The 20,901-nt window shown below is 40.9% G+C and overlaps 1 protein-coding gene and 1 pseudogene across 1 annotated transcript; one reads left to right on the plus strand and one right to left on the minus strand.

The window, feature by feature from the left end:
• LOC129830525 (probable acyl-CoA dehydrogenase 6) overlaps positions 1-5,202 on the plus strand; it is a 43,536-nt pseudogene extending 38,334 nt beyond the window's left edge.
• Positions 5,203-5,280: 78 nt separating this feature from the next.
• Positions 5,281-8,645, minus strand: LOC129830833 (BET1 homolog). Its single transcript, XM_055893600.1, has 4 exons — positions 8,466-8,645; positions 8,014-8,120; positions 7,839-7,895; positions 5,281-7,601 (listed from the first exon to the last, which is right to left on the minus strand). Exons 1-4 carry the CDS (start codon positions 8,482-8,484, stop codon positions 7,446-7,448), a joined length of 339 nt encoding a protein of 112 aa, XP_055749575.1. The 5' UTR covers positions 8,485-8,645; the 3' UTR covers positions 5,281-7,445.
• Positions 8,646-20,901: the final 12,256 nt, after the last annotated feature.

The following is a 20,901-nucleotide window of genomic DNA, read 5'->3' on the forward strand; positions in this document are numbered from 1 at the left end:
TTTAGCTTCCAGGAATTGTGTACAGATCCTTGCGACTTGGGGCTGTGCATTATCATGCTGAAACATGAGGTGATGGCGGTGGATGAATGGCACAACAATGGGCCTCAGGATCTCGTCACAGTATCTCTGTGCATTCAAATTGCCATAGCTAAAATACAATTGGGTTCATTTTCCGTATCTTGTCTGCCCATACCATATCCGCACCGCCACCATGGAGCACTCTGTTCACAAAATTGACATCTGCCATTTGCCTGGTACAGTTGAAACCGGGATTCATCCGTGAAGAGCACACTTCTTCAGAGTGCCAGTCGCCATCGAAGGTGAGCATTTGCCCACTGAAGCTGGTTACGACACCTAACTGCAGTCAGGTCAAGACCCTGGTGAAGACGGTTTCTGACAGTTTGTGCAGAAATTCTTTGGTTGTGCAAACCCACAGTTTCATCAGCTGTCCGGGTGGCTGGTCTCAGATGATCCCGCAGGTGAAGAAGCCAGATGTGGAGGTCCTGGACTGCAGTTTTTACATGTGGTCTGCGGTTGTGAGGCCAGTTGGACGTACTGCCAAATTCTCTAAAACGACGTTGAAGGCGGCTTATGGTAGAGAAATTAACATTCAATTCTAAGGCAACAGCTCTGGTGGACATTCCTGCAGTCAGCATGCCAATTACATGCACCCTCAAAACTTGAGTCATCTTTGGCATTGTGTTGTGTGACAAAACTGCACATTTTAGAGTGGCCTTTTATTTTCCCCAGCACAAGTTGCACCTGTGTAATGATCATGCTGTTTAATCAGATTCTTGATATGCCACGTCTGTCAGGTGGATGGATTATCTTGGCAAAGGAGAAATGCTCACTAACAAGGATGTAAGCAAATTTGTGCACACAATTTGTGAGAAATAAGCTTTTTGTTCAGTGTAGATAGAAACTGTCTCTGAGCCTGTTGGTATCAGACCTCATGCTCTGATACCATCTGCCCGACAGTAAGAGAGAGAACAGCTCGTGGCTGGGATGTGTGTTTTGTCCTTCATGATGCTGTGGGCCTTCTTCAGGCATTGTTTCGAGAACATTTCCTGAATAGGTGGGAGCATGGTCCCAGTGATGTACTGGGACGTATTAACCACCCGCTGGAGGGCCTTGCAGTCATAGACGGACCAATTCCCGTACCAGGTCGTGATGCAACTGTAATCCTCTCAAACCTGACGTTTGCTTGTAAACAAAAAATGTCTCTATTTTACTGTTCATTTCCCCTTCAGTTGTAACCATGAGGGACAACATCATCCAGGACACCATTCAGTACACCAGACAGAGGAAGATCTGCAAGATGTCTGTTCTCTACCACCAGTCAGTCCACTTCAGACTGGCTGAGCTGGAGACAGAGATCGAGCTGCTGCGTTCCCTCCTCCATCGCTCCACAGGTGGGTCTATTCAAGATAAGGTAATGACTACATCTCTAATGGCACCTCATTCCCTATGTAGTGCACTACTTTTGACCAGGACCCATAGGGCTATGGTCAAATGTAGTGCACTACATAGGGAAATTGTGAAATGTAGTGCACTACATAGGGAATAGGGTGCTATTTTGGACTATGACTGATTTCCATGGGGAAATTTTGTTTGCGGTTGGGCCTTTTAATGCATACACACAGATTGTCACAAACCAGATAAATATATTCACAAGTGCAGGGTATATACGATTCAAAATGATGTAAGCCAAGGTTCATCAACTAGATCCCGGCGCGGGATGATTTTTTCTTGAGCGGATGGTCAGGGGGCCGGAACATAATTACAAATAATTAGTAGACTGCAAATTGACCACATGAAGCCCAAACAGATATAATATTTGACTAAAACATAATAATTTCAAACCTTGATTACATTTGTATATGATCACATATATTTCTCTATTATGCGTGGGAATACTTTGGAACAGATTTCCAAAATTAAAATCACTTGGAGCTGATTTGCTGGTGTTTTTAGTCTTTTATGTCCAACAACTAAAACTTGGGGGGCCAAATACATTCACCCGTGGACCAAATTCAGCTCGTGGGTCGCCAGTTGGGGAACCCTGTCGTAAGCTGTAAACTTTAGGCTAGCTGGACCTACTAGTGTTTGCAATGGTTCAGTAACACAACACGTAATCTAATGGTCAAGAGACTGGACACATAGAGTACTGTTAGGGCCATGGCCTTTGGTGGGGTTTGAATAATGCGCAACCAATTTTGCAGACAGTAGTTTCAATGCACTAGTGCAGCTGTTAATTGCCTCATCGGGTATAGAAATCACTGTTGAGTCAGAGGCATCTGTTTGGCAGACACAGACTGAGGCCATTGGCCACGTACCGATTCTCCTATTCCGTCCGTCTACACTGATCTGACAGGCCTCGATTGGTGAGGGTGAGCACTAAGGACTTAGGAAAGGAAACCACCAAAGATGTTAGATACAGCCACAAACTTACAGCAACATCAATGAATTACAACTACATGTACAAGCTGCATTTTTGGCACCAACCTCTCCTTGTCTCCCCCCAGCTCTGTACATCAAGGGCAACGATGTGACTAAGCTGGCGTCCATGGCTAAGCGGAAGGCAGGCCATCTGTCCAGGTAGGTGGGGGACAGCTGCCTGCAGTACTGGGGAGGAATGGGCTTCACCAGCAATGTCCTCGTCAGCAGGTTTTACAGGTGAGCGGAGAAGAAGAAAATCTAAAAGAAGGTTCAGGACGGCAGCTTAATTCCCTGACGCATTTTGGAGCAAACTCTTTGTCAAAGAACTGAATAAACTCTGCGACACTTTATGTGGAGGTTACAAGTTCTGCTTATAAACCTGTCATAAGCCATTACTAAATGTTTTGTTTGCTAACCATTCATGAAGTTCATATTATTTATATTATATAATTTGTTCATGGATGTATTAACAAGTGCTACATGCATAAACTATGATAAGTTGTTTATTAGCTGATATGCAAATTAAGTGTTAGCAAACTCCAAAAGGGTTTTATGGAGCCACTGTCGAATGCTGTTCTTTCATTGGTCAGATGATGCAGTAAAGGTCTGTTTACTTCTCACAGTAGTCCACTACTGTATCGTTGTTACTACTGTACACTGATGTGGCAAATCAAGGCAATGAGACATGGGCTGTGTTTCAGAGCTTAGATGTTGCTAACGCCTGGATAGGTACTTTAAGTATAAACTAACCACATCTATGTTATAGCAATTTGTCAGTCGATGACAGTCGATTACGTGGCACGCAACCCTATAGGCCCTGGTAAAAAGTAGTGCACTAGGTAATAGTGTGCCATTTGAGACATTCAATGATAGGCATCTGGGGGTCAAGGGTCACTGTCACTGTTAGTTGAAAAGATCTCCGTTTCATCACTTCCACAAAACCTTTCTATGTACAAACACTGTTCATGTGCAATATGCAGATAGATAATGTACGGAGGAAATTCATATTTGGGCTAAACCAGTTGAGCAACCAACTCTCTGTTATTATCTATGCATTGTCACTTTAATAACTCTACCTACATGTACATATTACCTCAATTACCTCAACACCGGTGCCCCTGCACATTGACTCTGTACCAGAACCCCCTGTATATAGCCCCGCTATTGTTATTTACTGGTGCTCTTTAATTATTTGTTATTCTTATTTCTTACTTTTTTTTGGTGGTATTTTCTTAAAACTGCATTGTTGGTTAAGGGCTTGTAAGTAAGCATTTCACTGTAAGGTCTACTACACCTGTTGTATTCGGCGCATGTGACAAATACAATTTGATTTGATTTTTTTTTTTTGTCAATACAGTTACGCATCAGTGATGTTGACTTTACTACAGTAGTTCATTCCATGAACATTCTGGGTCGGATTGGTAATTTTGCTCAGGAAATGAAACTTTAATAATTTAAGCATCTAATCAGAAATAGTCCCCATTGTCGTACTTCATGGACAAAACTAGTACGTGGTTTCCATGTTTTTTAAGAATGTGGCCGAGGCTATAACTGTCATTGAACGACCCCAGTGTTAATTTGTTTTTCTTTTCTTTTTTATTCGCAGAGATGCCAGGTTATTGTTCATTGGAGGAGGTGCTGATGAGGTAATGCTGTCAATCATCTGCAAGTACATGGACACCCAACCCAAGGGCCCAGCCAAGAATTGATGTCACAGTGCCAGTGTCTCTTTCCCTTGTGCTACACGTCAATCCAGAACATTAGGCAGATTGGATTATGCTGAGCCGCTGGGCACAAGTCTATGGCCCGTGACATAAACGGGCAAAAGCAGTGAGGGAGGAGCACTCTTCTCAAATTGAACAGTAATCTCCCCCACTCTGTCATTTTGACAACAAGGCAGCATGGTACGTTGTCCAGAAACATCTCTTTCCATTAAATAAATGTTAGAATTTTCAAACAAGGCAGATAAAGTGTTTTTATCAACAGCAATCACTTTTGCATGTGAAAACACAGAATCCTACTCATTACTCCACGTGGTAATTACGTGGCTTTTGTTTCGAGCCGACTTCGCCGTGGGCTTTGAAACCGGGCACCTGGCTCACGCCGGGAGGCAGCCCGGTTCCAAAACGAATGGAATCAACTTTCACCCAGTGTAAAACACACCTACCCAGGACAGATGAATCAAATCCCCTCATTGTTCCTTTTCTTTCACTTATCTATAATGACTGGATAGGTGGTAGCGATACCTCAACTTAGTTTACGCCATTTTACTTACACCTATCCAGTCCGTGAAGGGGAGTGAACAAGGTCAGAAGGAACATAAACATTTTCTGGAATTTAATGCAGCCTTGGAAATCAAAGAACTGAAGGGCAATTCATAAACTCTTAAGTTAATCCATTTAACCACTCGTCACGGCTATTGGGCAGTTTTGCATTTACCATATGATAATGCATGTACTGGACTACAGGGCCAGCCAGAAACATTTTTTTAAATATCTCCTCCATAGTTCCATCCTGGGGAAAGATGCATAAGATTCTTTAGTATAACTTCGGTTCCATTCATTGCCTTACAACAATTGAAAACAGCCCATCCTACAGTAGATGTGAATTTATAATTATTGTGTGTTCTTTTCAATGTAAAGTGGAAAGGATTTGTAATCCATGTCAAAATCAACTTTTGTCAGCACAGATTCTGTCCAATTTTTGTAGATAGTCTCAGGAATGCAATGAATAGTATGTACCGTTATTTGTATAAAATAAACTAAACACTGCACCTCAACTGAGCCTGAATATGTTGACTTCTACAAAATGAAAGTGGGGAACTGAATCTTACTCGCTGGGTCAAATTCAAAACACACATCTTGTTTATTTACATATAAAACACATTTACATGAATGTTGTTCATGGGAGAACAGTGTGTCGTGGTGGAGATGAATGTTCGCTGTAGACCGGATAAGAAACGTTTTGAAGGGAGAGTGTACCCTTAAAATTTATTCCTCAAAACAAATATACAAGGTGTGTTTTTATAGTGGAACTCTACAGTTGAGCACTATTGATCAACTGTCAAGTGTCACACTGGATCAAGCAGTCTCTTCGAGATCATGACATCGATCACACTTGCATACAAATAGCATTATGAATCATGCACTGGAGAGTTCCTCAGTGACTCAGCCTAGAGAGCTTAGTCGCATTTATATATACAGTGCATTCATAAAGTATTCAGAACCCTTGACTTTTCCCACTGTGTAATGTTACAGCCTTAATCTAAAATGGCTTAAATTATTTTTTCCCCCTCATCAATCTATACACAATACCCATAATGACAAAGTGAAAATACATTTTTGCTAATTTATTACAAATTAAAAACAGAAAAAACTTATTTATTCAGACCTTCTGCTATGAGGCTCAAAATTGAGCTCAGGTGCATCCTGTTTCCATTGATCATCAAGATGTTTCTACAACTTGATTGGAGTCCACCTGTGGTAAATTCAATTGATTGGACATGATTCTGGAAAGGCACACACTTGTCTATATAAGGTCCCACAGTTGACAGTGCATGTTAGAGCAAAAAGCAAGGAAGGAATTGTCCTTATAGCTCTGAGACAGGATTGTTTCAAGGCACAGATCCTGGGAATGGTACCAAAAAAATGTCTGCAGCATTGAATGTCCAAGAACACAATGGCCTCCATCATTCTTAAATAGAAGAAGTTCCAACCACCAAGACTCTTCTTAGAGCTGGCAGCCTGGTCAAACTGAGCAATTATGGGAGTGGGGCCTTGGTCAGGGAGGTGATGAAGAACTCAATGGTCACTGACAGAGCTCCAGAGTTTCTCTGTGGAGATGGGGGAACCTTCCAGAAGAACCACCATCTCTGCAGCACCCCACCAATCAGGCCTTTATGGTAGAGTGGCCAGACGAAAACCACAACTCAGTAAAACGCACAAGACAGCCCACTTGGAGTTTGCCAAAAAGCACCTAAAGGACTCTGACCACGAAACAAGATGTTCTGGTCTGATGAACCCAAGATTGAACTGTTTGGCCTGAATGCCAAGCATCACATCTGGAGAAAACCCTGGCAGCAGCAGGGACTGGGAGACTAGTCAGGATTGAGGGTAAGATGAACAGAAGAGAACCTTGATGAAAACCTGCTCAGGATCTCAGACTGGGGCAAAGGTACACAGCCTAGACAACGCAGGAGTGGCTTCGGGACAAGTCTCTGAATGTCCTTGAGTGGCCTAGCCAGAGGCCGAACTTGATCTAATAGTTCTGGAGACCTGAAAATAGCTGTGCAGCGTTGCTCCCCATTCAACCTGACAAGAGATTGAGAGGATCTGCAGAGAAGAATGTGAGAAACTCCCCAAATACAGGTGTGCCAAGCTTGTAGAGTCATACCAAGGAAGACTCCAAGCTGTAATCACTGCCAAAGGTGCTTCAACAAAGTACTGAGTAAAGGGTCTGAATATGTAAATGTAATCTGTTTTTATTGAATTTGCAAAGATTTCTAAACCTGTTGTTTCTTTGTCAGTATGGGATAGTGTTTAGATTGATGAAAAACAATTGAATCTATTTTAGAATGCTGTAATGTAACAATGTGGAAAAGGTCAAGGGGTCTGAATACTTTCCCAAATGCACTGTATGTTACTGCTTAGCCTTACCAGATCGCTGATGAACTAGATCACTCAGTTACAAATTAACCTAGAATATACCTCATCGTTAATGGACATCGTTACAATCATGAGCTTATGGCGGTGTCTATTCATTCCATCAGGGCTGTCTAAAATGAATGACAGCCATGCATTATTACCCCCTATTGTCACACTGTTAGTTAAGGGCTCCTAAGTAAGCATTTGACGGTAAGGTCTACACTTGTATTCGGCACGTGTGACAATTTGATTTTAACATTTGATTTGATCATCATCATCCTGGTCTTCTGATCCAGTGGCGGACTTATGGCACAGACAGTGGAAGGAGGCAGGGAGGGAAAAGCTGGGGCATCCTGTAACGTATCACCTCAGTTTGATAAACCAGTAGAGGATGGTAAAGACGAAGAGGCAGAAGAGCAGCATGTAGCACAGGAGCTTGGTCTGGCTTCCCCTGGAAAGCTGCTTCACTCTCCCTATGGTGGCCCCCAGCAAACCACCTGTTGAGTCAAAGTCTGAGTCCTGTCAGCAGAAAAAGAACAAACCAATAAATCCAGTGATATGTTTTGCCGTCCTGATATGAATTGCACTGTGAAATAGCCGATCTGTTGTGCAATATCGTGAAATGATGCCAACTCAACTTATTTTTTCATTTGTGCAATCTGGCAGAAGAGGGTACAGAAAGTGAGATGTGTGTGAATAGGTCTTGAGCTGTTGTGTAGTTATGCAGAGTAGTCATTGTCTGTCTCACTTCCTTACCATATCATCCAACATTTTGTTCTGGTACTTCACTTCGGTTCCAATATCTATTGACAGCTGTAGGACAAACATGGAATAGGTTAATCAGAGGACTTGATAACAATATGAGATAGCCAGACCTCTAAACCCCATATTATATAATTTCCTGGAGCCCTGCCCACATTGACATGCTTACATGTTTCAAGGCGCTGACTTTGGCTCTCAGACCCTCTTGTAAGTGTTCATTTTCCTCTTCATACGCGCTGTACCCGCTGGCCACATAATTTCCAGGTCCTCCTTCGCCTGTTTGACATGATGTACAAAACCATTGATCTACGTTAGCTAAATAAACTAGAAATAGCTAGCTAACGTTACCTATGAAGGCCTGTCAGGTAGCATCAGTGTGGGTAACTGTGTTAAGTACGTACACACGCTTACGCAATAAAATGTAACTTAAACGTTAAGTAGGTAAAAGACAGTTCACTAGTTAACTATAATGCAACCATGATAACAATTACCAAAACAAGTTGGTCAGTAAGTGTAGTAGCTAGCTAGCCCGTTATTTATACATACGTGAACTAGCCAGCCTGCTAACTAGCCCGAATGAGCGTTCTCCATTGAAAACGATAGACTAAAACAGAAACTTACCCAAACCTGCGCGTCTCATTTTGATATATTCTATCAAAGATATCCTATCTTTAAGGTGATAGCTAATGTCAGAGATTTTATCCGAGCAGCTGTAGCTATTTTTGTTGGTAGCTGACAAGCTAACACTAATTCAGCAAGATAGGAAACGCCACGACATCGTACGGAAGCCGATAAGGCAAATACTAAAATCACATCGCAGAGGATTCAATTATATTTTCACTTCATCACCGCACCCGAGTGCAATAATACCGAATTGAAATTAATTGCCCTCAATTAACAGTCACAGGGAGTGCAATGGATGTCATGACATAAACAAATGGATACATTAGAGAATAAATGTCAAATCTACAATGGGGAATTTTATTTTAGGAGTCTACAAAACCCAAAAAGTAATTGATAATCTGTGCAACCATGATGATTATAATCTGTGGATTGACTGCATTGTTTGAATGGAATGTTGGCACATTGGCAGTTAAAAAACATTTATGGAATCATTCTTCTAAAACTGGTTGGCTAGCTAGCTAACAAACATACATTGTAGATAAATTCTTGAAATTCATTATTTTACCCAATATTTTATCACAACACTGGTAAACCATGGCTGACCAACTCCCTGACCAAAATTGCTGACCTTTATCCCATCAAGAAGGTTCTACTATTCTTCTAAATCATACATCTTTGGGGCAGCAATATCAAAGAGGGTAGGAAACTATGTTAAGTTTTTTGGCAATATGATCTGTTACTGTTCACATCGATCACACCAACAACATCATTGCATTTTGGTACATCAGAAGTACATTCCTATCCAATGGAACGTTGTGTTTGTCTTGCAGCATTGCATTGCAGAGGCAGTTGCAGTGCGTTCTGTGTGGTGCATATGTTGGATTTATCGAACGTACAGTATGTGTCAAAACTATATGCATAGACGGCTTGACAGAAATAGTAGCAGAAGGTGAATGTTGAACTTTTGTTGCACACATTTCCAGATGATGCTGCGTACAATTTAGCTCTAACACTAAAGGTGTGATCGAGGCCTAACGCCTTGATCACACCAATAGTGTCCTTGCACAAAATAGTATCTGGGCGTGATGATGCCGCAACATGATATGCAACTGAAGTGTTAGTCATGATGACGCAGCTATATTATCTGTAATTGAGGTGTAAGGTTTGATGACTGATGAGGAAGAAATTGACCAGATTAGTGAGTCATAGTGGTTTAACCTCTCATTCGCTCCTATAATCTTCTCTTCATTAATGTCACATTTTGAGTTTCACTATCCAATTATGGGGCTCCCCCTTTCGTTAGTAAGGGATGACAGGAGTTAGAGAGTGTGCATGTCATGGAGGTAACCTTAAAGGGAGAGATGGCACTCATTAGGCCAGATGTACACTGAGTATACAAAACATTAGCAATACCTTCCTAATATTGACTTGCACCCTCCACTTTTGCCTTCAGAACAGCCTCAATTCATCAGTGCATGGACTCTACAAGGTGTCGAAAGCGTTCCACACGTATGCCGGCCCATGTTGACTCCAATGCTTCCCACAGTTGTGTCAAGTTGGCTGGATGTCCTTTGGGTGGTGGACCATTCTTGATACACACAGGAAACAGTTGAGCGTGAAAAACCCAGCAGTGTTGCAGTTCTTCACACACACAAACCGGTGCGCCTGGCACCTACTATCATACCCCGTTCAAAGGCACCCATTCACCTTCTGAATGGCACACATACGCAATCCATGTCTCAATTGTCTGAAGGCTTAAGAGTCCTTCATTAACCTGTCTCCTCCCCTTCGTCTACACTAATTGAAGGGGATTTAATAAGTGACATCAATCATAGCTTTCATCTGGAGTCACCGGGTCAGTCTATGTCATGGAAAGAGCAGGTGTTCCTAATGTTTTGTATTCTCACTGTATATTAAGGACAATTAGGGCTGATGAAGAAGACAGTTATCTTTCCTCATTATAGGCCTTTTATCCAGAGTATTGAGGTAGTGAATTAGTGATGTAAAAGTTGCTTCCACTAGACTTATGCTATGTTGTGAAGAGTACAGTGGCGATTTTAGTATATACACCTTGGTGGGAAACTCAACATTTGTTTTTTAGATGCATGCCAGCAAAGCCACAACACAAAACTAAACATTACATTAATTGCACTATAACGATGACAAATGGTGCCCACAAACTGTTAGAGCCTACATGAAGCTGTCCCAACAGCAGAGCTTTCTTTTCAGCACCATGGAGTGAATCTCATGGAAACCCTCAATTATGCAAAAAAAAAGGATTCTAGGTGTAGAGATGAAAATAATGTTTAATAGGTTGATCACTGTTGCAGATGTGGAGATTTCCTAAGCCTACGAATGCCAATCACTGTTGGAGATGTGGAGATTTCCTAAGCCTACGAATGCCAATCACTGTTGCAGATGTGGAGGTTTCCTAAGCCTACGAATGCCAATCACTGTTGCAGATGTGGAGATTTCCTAAGCCTACGAATGCCAATCACTGTTGCAGATGTGGAGATTTCCTAAGCCTACGAATGCCAATCACTGTTGGAGATGTGGAGATTTCCTAAGTCTACGAATGCCAATCACTTTTGGAGATGTGGAGGTTTCCTAAGCCTACGAATGCCAATCACTGTTGCAGGTGTGGAGGTTTCCTAAGCCTACGAATGCCAATCACTTTTGGAGATGTGGAGGTTTCCTAAGCCTACGAATGCCAATCACTGTTGCAGATGTGGAGGTTTCCTAAGCCTATGAATGCCAATCACTGTTGGAGACGTGGAGGTTTCCTAAGCCTATGAATGCCAATCACTGTTGGAGACGTGGAGGTTTCCTAAGCCTATGAATGCCAATCACTGTTGGAGACGTGGAGGTTTCCTAAGCCTATGAATGCCAATCACTGTTGGAGACGTGGAGGTTTCCTAAGCCTATGAATGCCAATCACTGTTGGAGACGTGGAGGTTTCCTAAGCCTATGAATGCCAATCACTGTTGCAGATGTGGAGGTTGTGGGATGTAGCGTATGTGAGGCGATGAACAGGGAGCTTGTGGGGGAAGTTATTATAATGAGATACAGACAGTAGTGTTACATCCTGAAGGTTCTAATTAGGCCCAGGAGCTGACAGAGGAGATGGGAAGTGCTGGTGAAAGAGGTTTAGAGAACCTACGTGACTCAAATGACAGACCTATCCATTAAAACATAGCTATTTCACTATAAATTCAATTTAAAAAAAAATCTGCATTGATGGTGTTTGTCAATGGCTTGAATGAAGATATTAACTTCCATTACCTTTCAGTAAGTTGGTTAACGTGACATGATCACATCAAACTGACGACAAATTGATGACCGACACCCCCTGTTTATATGATCGGCGTTGTAATATTGAATGCTCACAGACAGGGGCCCTCTCATGGTCTTGCTGCAAGAGCTTGAAATGGAACCTGACAATAGCAGCATGGACCGACTCTATACTACTCCTCATTAACACAGTAAGAATACACTATTCCTTTATACACAATTATTACTACACTATTACAGAAAGCTGTACCTCACAAGTGTATTCACTCACTCTCATTAATAGTTTGGAAGCTGCTTGCCAAGAGTTGTAGAGACTACAGACTACACTTCACATAAGGAGTTCCCAGAAAGAGGCATTTTGGGGGTGCAGTCGTTTTGAAGTGTCAAAGGTATTATATTCTTTACTTCTTCTATTGGTTTAGCAGGTGGGCTAACTAACAGAAAATGTGTTTCTCAGTGTGTGACATGCAGGATGAGCCTGAGATTTGTGATATCTCTAAACTTTAATGTTCTCATATTCATATTTTCAAACATCTCCTTCAATGAGATTCTAGACACTGTTTCATCATCCATTACCTATTCCATCTCCTAATAATCCACCATAAATAATTTCTCAGCCTTACCGTTGTCAATATCACTGGAGACAGGTTATGATATTCATTTATTCAAATGCAATGGCTAATAAATACATCTTAAATCTAATTTTAAGGGGCGGCAGGGTAGGCTAGTGGTTAGCGCATTGGACTAGTAACCGAAAGGTTGCAAGTTCGGATCCCCGAGCTGACAAGGTACAAATCTGTCGTTCTGCCCCTGAACAAGGCAGTTAACCCAGGCCATCATTGAAAATAAGAATTTGTTCTTAACTGACTTGCCTAGTAAAATAAAAAATAATGCATTTTAATTGCCATCCACATAGCTCCTCTTTTGCCACACTATGCCTATAGAGTCAGAGGGAGGGAAGAGCCCATTCATTTAACTGTGTATGCGTTCTCATTATATTTATGGATCTGATTAGATTAGCCCCATCTGAAGCATTTTACAAAGCCCCTTTCAACTCTTGGCCTCTAAAAGCTGTCAGGACAGAGGACACTGTTAATCTCCGCAGCATCTCTTCTCTCGCTTCGGGTGAATTGATTGACTGGTGGTCACACATCTTTTAGCTATATGGATCAGAGCAAACTATTCCCTAAGGGGGAGATTATAGAAGCTTTTTAAAAAGTCTGAAATCTTTTGGGACCAACGTTGATTTGTGTTTGTTTCATGTCCTTAGATGTGTCAATCGGTTCCCTACCACCAGTAGATGCTTGCCTATTTTTGCTAACGCTTGCATATATTTAGTAGGTTACATGCAAAAAAACAAGAATATTAAAATCTGTTGAATATGTAAATACTTTAGCCATCTCAGTTTTTCTCTGGCTGCTCAGGATGTTACAGTTTATTATCTGATTCATCCTGGTTAGCCTCATTTATTTTTGGAATGGAGAGATCTCTCATGAATCAGTCAGAGAACAGCGAGAAGAGATGAAAAGAAAGTATGCCAGAGGACGAGGACGAAAAGGAAGGTATTCTACTGAACTCTTTTTAAAGAATTCCCCCAGCCCCTCAGTGATACTAAAAATCAATTTGACTGCAAATTAGTCCTTTTTAAAAAGTTAAATCCAGCTGGTCGGGGGAGATTTATGTCTCTGAGTGGCTAGAGAGTCTTAACAATACTCCCTGTTCTTTACCTGGGGAGATTCTTGTGATTTCATTTCAACATGTTTTTGTTGTGTTAAAAAGGGATAGATGGAACAGGTTGCACCATTTAACAGTGTTAGCTTGATGTTAGCACATTCCTTTAGATCTACAAACTGGATGATAACTGCTGTTAGTGTCTGTCTGTTTGGGAAATCATTTGAATTGACTGAGAGACTGCCCAAAAACCTCCCTACATCATCCATCTAAAAGCCTCTGTCTCTGTGGTCATGAATACCTTCAGGGTACCAAGTCAGTCCTAATTAAAGGAGTCATTACTCAAGCTGAAATAAGTTCTCTGAGTTTTGGGCTAGGTTTCAGCAGGGAAACACATATCATGATTCCTCTGTGTGACTGCTGCACTCCCCTAGAGCCTCACTCCTACGCCAAGCAAACCTTCTCCATCTCAAAACGACCCAACAGAACTTTGCCTGTTTCCTCCACATAGATTGATGTGTTTTTTAGGATGTGTCAATAGAATCGTTGCTGTCAGTTAAATTAAGCCTTGACTTGTATACTCATCTGACAGACAGGACCCATGAGGCTATTCAGGTATCTGTATTGATTAATTATTTGTTTGTACAGGTGAGGGGATCCCACTGTGATCTCTTTTTTATGGGGGATCTGTTCAGATCTCGAATCTGGATTCAAAATGCATGAACAGCAAGCCGAGGAGCACGTATGGCCGATCATGATACTCATTTGAAATTTGCTTGATATTAGTTTAGCTTAATCAGAGCCAACATAGTTAAATAAAGGTTCAATAAATAAACAGGCTGTATGTCCGTGGTGTCCTGGACAAACTCTAAACAGGCTGTATGTCCGTGGTGTCCTGGACAAACTCTAAACAGGAGAACATTAGATGAGGATTATTCACCTCATGTAGCGGTGTTGTATTAGTGTTGTTTCTAATACAGATTCTGAGAAATGTCATAGGCGGTCTATTAGACGTACTTTGCCTTGGAAACAGTGGCTTGCGTCAATGACTGAATGAAAGAAAACTCTTAATAAATATTCCAACAAACACAGACTAACTATTGGTATGGCAAGATGGAAAGTCAGTGAGTAGACCTGCTGAGATCATTGAATTATTACAGGGTTGTTATAGAGGCTGTCCTCTATTTGACTTTGGGGTATACCTGCCTGCCTGCCTGCCTGTCTCTCTCTCTCTCTCTCTCTATCTCTCTCTCTCTCTCTCTCTCTCTCTCTCTCTCTCTCTCTCTCTCTCTCTCTCTCTCTCTCTCTCTCTCTCTCTCTCTCTCTCTCTCTCTCTCTCTCTCTCTCTCTCTCTCTCTCTCTCTTTCTCTCTCTCTCTCTCTCTCTCTCTCTCTCGCACCCTATTCCCTTCATAGTGCACACTACTTTTGAATTTCTCTCTCTCTCTCTCTCTCACTCTCTCTCTCTCTCTCTCTCTCTCTCTCTCTCTCTCTCTCTCTCTCTCTCGCACCCTATTCCCTTCATAGTGCACACTACTTTTGACCAGATCCCATAGGGTGGTCTACCAGGTGGACTGGTAGAGATGGTTGTCCTTGATGGTGTTTCACAAGGTGTTCAGTAATCCAAGTCCGTTTGCTGCTTTGAATTAAAGCGTCTGCTAAATTGCATATATTAATAACCTACCTATAGAACTACCTAGTGACCCAGTGACCATTTGAAGGATCCTTATCGGTCATTCGATGGTATCTCCCCAAATGGCCCCCTATTCCCTTTTTAGGGCTCTGGTCAACGGTAGTGCACTGTAAAAGCTAACATATATCATTGTTTTAAGATGATCATTTAGCTATTTGATTTTGAATTTTAGGACCACTTTAGGTATAAAACAAATATATTGAAAACTTATTTTATAAATATTGAATTTCGCCTTTACTACTATAGCCCATAGAAATTCATTGAATAACACATTCATAAATGTCAAAAAAGAGGAATAAGGTTTTGAAGTGTCCTATTTCTATGAGATATAAGAATGCTTTTTTTTTTACACATATTTAAGTACTTTACACAACTGGTCTCAATTCACTGAATCTGCCTATTTCGGCCTTCCGCATCTGCAGTGGAAAGTGACTAACCTACAGCAGTGTTTGTCAGACCATGAGACATCACGAAAATCTGACTTCTCACGAAAACGTCTGTAGCGCTCGAACGGTTTGGCTTTTAAACTAATATGACCCCTCTATGGAAATATGAGATGCCCACGAACACGATGGTGTAACGGGACTCATACAAATGAATAACCCATACAAATGAATGGAAGTGGGGGTATCTATACTCTACTATTTATATTTTTGACAACTTTTACTTTAATTTCACTACATTCCTAAAGAAAATAATGTACTTTTTACTCCATCCATTTTCCCTGACTGTCACGTCCTGGCCATAGAGAGCCCTTATTTTCTATGGTAGAGTAGGTCGGGCGTGACTGGGGGTTAGTCTAGTTTATTATTCTATGTACGGTTCTAGTTTTGTTTTTCTATGTTGGTGATTGGTATGATTCCCAATTAGAGGCAGCTGGTAATCGTTGTCTCTAATTGGGGATCATATTTAAGTAGCATTTTTTCCACATGTGTTTGTGGGATATTGTTTAGAGTTAGTGCACGTAGCACCTATGTAGTCACGGTTCATTGTTTATTTGTTTTTGTCTTTGCTAAGTTTCACTTTATCATTAAATATGTGAAAACTATATCACACTGCACCTTGGTCTGATGATTATTCCAGCGACTGTGACACTGACACCCAAAAGTACTCATTTTGAATGCTTAGCAGGACAGGAAAATGGTCCAATTCACACACTTACAGTATCAAGAGAACATCTCTGGTCATCCCTACTTCCTCTGATCTGGCAGACTCACTAAACACACATGCGTCCTTTGTAAATTATGTCTGAGTGTTGCAGTGTGCCCCCTGACTATCCTTAAATTTAAAAAACTAGAAAATGGTGCCATCTGATTTGCCTAATATAATGAATTTGAAACAATTTATACTTTTACTTTTGATACTTTAGTATATTTAAAACCAAAATTTTACTGAAGTAGTATTTTACTGGGCGACTTTCACTTCTACTTGAGTCATTTTCTATTCATGTATCTTTACTTTTACTCAAGTATGACCATTTGCTTAAACTGACAGATTTCGATGGGGATGTGTTTATTATGTTCCTTAGATTGACGCACGCATCAATAGAATCTTAAGAATTAAACATGAAGGAAAAACGTTGTGAGGTGAAAAAATAGCATCGCTGATGAGTCACTGTATAAGCCCCTGACAAAGTTATCTATACCTAGGTTAATGAATAATGATGGAAATGAATTAGGTAGTTGTGTGGGTTGTCTTGGTGATCATCTTGAACCAGGACTTCCAAGGTCTCAAAGTCTGACTACCATAATAGTGGAAGCCTGTTTTGACATTGCATCTGCCCTGATTCTGACAAGTGTTATGGAAGAGTGGGAGTGACTGAACACTGACCAAACAAATAAGATTGATGTCCTCGTCTTGATCTTTGAATGTGTTAACTGGAGAATTTGCATGCATCATCACATCTTAGTTATAGACATCAGTGTTTTATCTGGTTGCTTTTCTTATTACACAGCCACCAGACACAATCCATTCTGAGGTAAAGACCTCTTTTTGCACTCATACACGTGTGCATTAAATTCACAATTGTATGCATTGATGCAGCCTTGTTTTTTTATTATCCTTGGAAGGCAGTTCGGTGTGTCGTGCTCTGCATGCTTTAGTCCTGTATAATTGAGTATTACTACGGCTCAATTCCATTCGCCTCTAACTGCTGGTTCTCTGCGTGACAGGCTTTGACAAGTAATTTATAGTGTGCTGAATAGAGTAAATAGCCTGGGTTAACCCCCCTTGGGTAGCAGCCAACAGCACAGCGATGGACCGCACGTTCCGTAACAGGTGTAAGTGCTTGTCAATTCAACACGATACCAGTTAGACAGCCTTTTCCTGTTTCCTTTATTCACGCCTTGCTTGGCATAGACGGGGGCCCAGACTGTATTTGGAGAATGTATTTCCCCCAGAGAAACTGACTGTCAATCAGAGGATTTGAGCACAAGAGAAGTGGCCATCTGGTAAACATAATCAAGCTTGTTTCTTAGTTCATATTGTGAGGGAATGCCTGTTTGCAAAACTCAGGCATCACATATAACTCAATTATTTGTGTAGTCAGAACTACAGTACCAGTCAAAAGTTTGGACACACCTACTCTTTCTTTTTTCTTTCTTTTTACTATTTTCTACATTGTAGAATAATGGTGAAGACATCAAAACTATGAAACAACACATATGGAATCATGTACAGAAGTAACCAAAAAAGTGTAAAACAAATCAAAAGGTAGACACGCTTTGCCTTCATGATAGCTTTACACACTTTTGGCATTCTCTCAACCAGCTTCATGAGGTAGTCACCTGAAATGCATTTCAATTAACAGGTGTGTCTTGTTAAAAGTTAATTTGTGGAATTTCTTTCCTCCTTAATGCGTTTGAGCCAATCAGTTTTGTTGTGACAAGATAGGAGGGTATACAGAAGATAGCCCTATTTAGTAAAAGACCAAGTCCATATTATGTCAAAACAGCTCAAATAAGCAAAGAGTAACAACAGTCCATCATTACTTTATGACATGAAGGTCAGTCAATCCAGAAAATGTCAAGAACTTTTAAAGTTTCTTCAAGTGCAGTCGCAAAAAACATCAAGCACTATGATGAAACTGGCTCTCATGAGGACCACCACAGGAAAGGAAGACCCAGAGTTACCTCTGCTGCAGAGGATAAGTTCACTAGAGTTACCAGCCTCAGAAATTGCAAGCCAAATAAATGCTTCACAGAGTTCAAGTAACAGACACATCTCAACATCAACTGTTCAGAGGAGACTGCGCAAATCAGGCCTTCATGGTCGAATTTCTGCAAAGAAACCACTACTAAAGGACACTAATAAGAATAAGATACTTGCTTGGGCCAAGAAACATAAGCAATGGACATTAGACCTGTGGAAATGTGTCCTTTAGTCTGATGAGTCCAAATTGAAGATTTTTTTGTTCCAACCGTTGTGTCTTTGTGGTGAACGGATGATCTCCGCATGTGTGGTTCCCACCGTGAAGCATGCAGAAGGAGGTGATGGTGTGGGGTGCTTTGCTGGTGACACTGTCAGTGATTTATTTAAAATTCAAGACACACTTAACCAGCATGTCTACCACAGCATTCTGCAGCGATACGCCATCCCATCTGGTTTGCACTTAGTGGGACTATCATTTGTTTTTCAACAGGACAATGACCCAACATACCTCCAGGCTGTGTAAGAGCTATTTGACCAAGATGGAGAGTGATGGAGTGCTGCATCAGATGACCTGGCCTCCACAATCACCAAACCTAAACCCAATTGAGATGGTTTGGGATGAGTTGGACCGCAGAGTGAAGGAAAAGCAGTCAACAAGTGCTCAGCATATGTGGGAACTCCTTCAAGACTGTTGGAAAAGCATTTCAGGTGAAGCTGGTTGAGAGAATGCCAAGAGTGTGCAAAGTTGTCCTCAAGGCAAAGGGTGGCTCCTTTGAAGAATCTAAAATCAAAAATATATTTAGATTTGTTTAACAGTTTTTGGGTTACTACATGATTCCATATGTGTTATTTCATAGTTGTGATGTCTTCACTATTATTCTACAATGTAGAAAATAGTAAAAATAAAGAGAAACCCTTGAATGAGTAGGTGTGTCCAAACGTTTGACTGGTATTGTATTTGTGGAGGTAATTTCAATTTTTGTAATTTCCTTGAAATCTATGTATTCATTCTTTATATTCATAATTTCATCTGTTCTAGCCACAGATTTTGCAACATTCAAAAGAAAATAGATTGATTGTCATATTTTGCAACATTCAAATGAAAATAGATTGATTGTCAGATTTCGCAACATTCAAATTAAATAGATTGATTGTCAGTGGCAAATATCAATTGAAAAGGTGGAATCTGACTTAAATGTCAGCGTTAAGCAAGTGGAATGAAAAGGGAAGCCCACCCACCTCTCACCATATAGCCTACAGCTTAAGCTATAGGTATATATTTGCAGAGATCAACACACAAGTGTCACGCCCTGACCATAGAGAGCTTTTTATTCTCTATGTTGGTTAGGTCGGTGTGTGACTAGGGTGGGTTATCTAGGTGATTATAATTCTATGTTGGCCTGGTATGGTTCCAAATCAGAGGCAGCTGTTTATCGTTGTCTCTGATTGGGGATCACATTTAGGCAGCCATTTCCCCATTGTGCTTTGTGTGATCATGACTATGTATAGTTGCCTGTGAGCACTATAGCAGCTTCACGTTTCATTTTGCATTTATTGTTTTCTTTGTGTTTCACTTCATAATAAAGAGGATGAAACCATACCACGCTGCATCTTGGTCCATTCATTATAATGACCGTGACAACAAGCCTCACAGAGAATGTTTGATGAGAGGACAACTTCATTAACGTTCTTAAGTAAACCCAGCAGGGATCTTGATGAGTTTTTTGTATACAATGAATCATCGTTGCAAATCCCCCTGGAAATCTTCTTGATACTTAGTATGAGTTGTAGTGTTTCGTGAAGTTATCCATAGGTCACTGTCAACTTGGGCACACATCGATAGCCTCTCTCTGGCCATCCCGTGTCTTGACTTAGAGAAGGACCTAGTGAGGGTGTGAAGGATCCCTGTACTTTTTAAAAGATTTGAACCCCATCCTAGATGTCTGTCAAAAGGACAAAGCCAAAACCCTAATTGTCACGCCCTGACCTTAGAGAGCCTTTTTATTCTCTATTTTGGTTAGGTCAGGTTGTGTGCTCTCAACAGATACTCTTTCTCTTTGCATCATCTGACGGCGGTAGAAATGCCCTGTGGTCAATGAACGCCCATGAGTTATTATAACGAGTGCAATTATTTACAGCCATTAGTCATGTGATGGCATCTTATACATACGTAGTATGATTAGCTAGTTATTTTACCAGTTTAAAGGTCCAATGCAGCCATTTTTGATCTCAATATCAAATCATTTCTGGGTCACAACCTTACTGTGACTGTTTTCAATTACAATGGTTAAAAAATAAACAGAAATAGCATCTTAGCAAAGAGCAATTTCTAAAGCAAGAATTTTGGTCTGAGTGGGGAGGGGAAAGGTGAAAATTAGCTGGTTTTGGCTAAGAGGTTTAGAACTCTCTTTCTTATTGCTCTATTAACTCATTTAATGCCTGGTGATGTCATCCCACCAAAACAGGCTGAAATTTCAGGCGGTCTTTTCAAACAGCTCTTAGACTAAAGGGACTTTATCATCATTTTCACAATGTCATTCCAACCTCGACACTGGAAAATCACCTTTTTTAATTTTCTGAGCCTTGAAGCATCTCGATTCATTTCACTGGTTCTATTACTTTCTCATTT

Source organism: Salvelinus fontinalis, chromosome 32, assembly GCF_029448725.1.
Source record: "Salvelinus fontinalis isolate EN_2023a chromosome 32, ASM2944872v1, whole genome shotgun sequence".
Lineage (NCBI taxonomy): Eukaryota > Metazoa > Chordata > Actinopteri > Salmoniformes > Salmonidae > Salvelinus > Salvelinus fontinalis.

Coding starts and splice junctions, on each gene's coding strand:
- LOC129830833 (XM_055893600.1), bottom strand. Junction 7,896..8,013: donor AAGTCAGCGCCTTGAAACAT/GTAAGCATGTCA, acceptor TTTGTCCTACAG/CTGTCAATAGATATTGGAAC. Junction 7,602..7,838: donor ACAAAATGTTGGATGATATG/GTAAGGAAGTGA, acceptor TTCTGCTGACAG/GACTCAGACTTTGACTCAAC.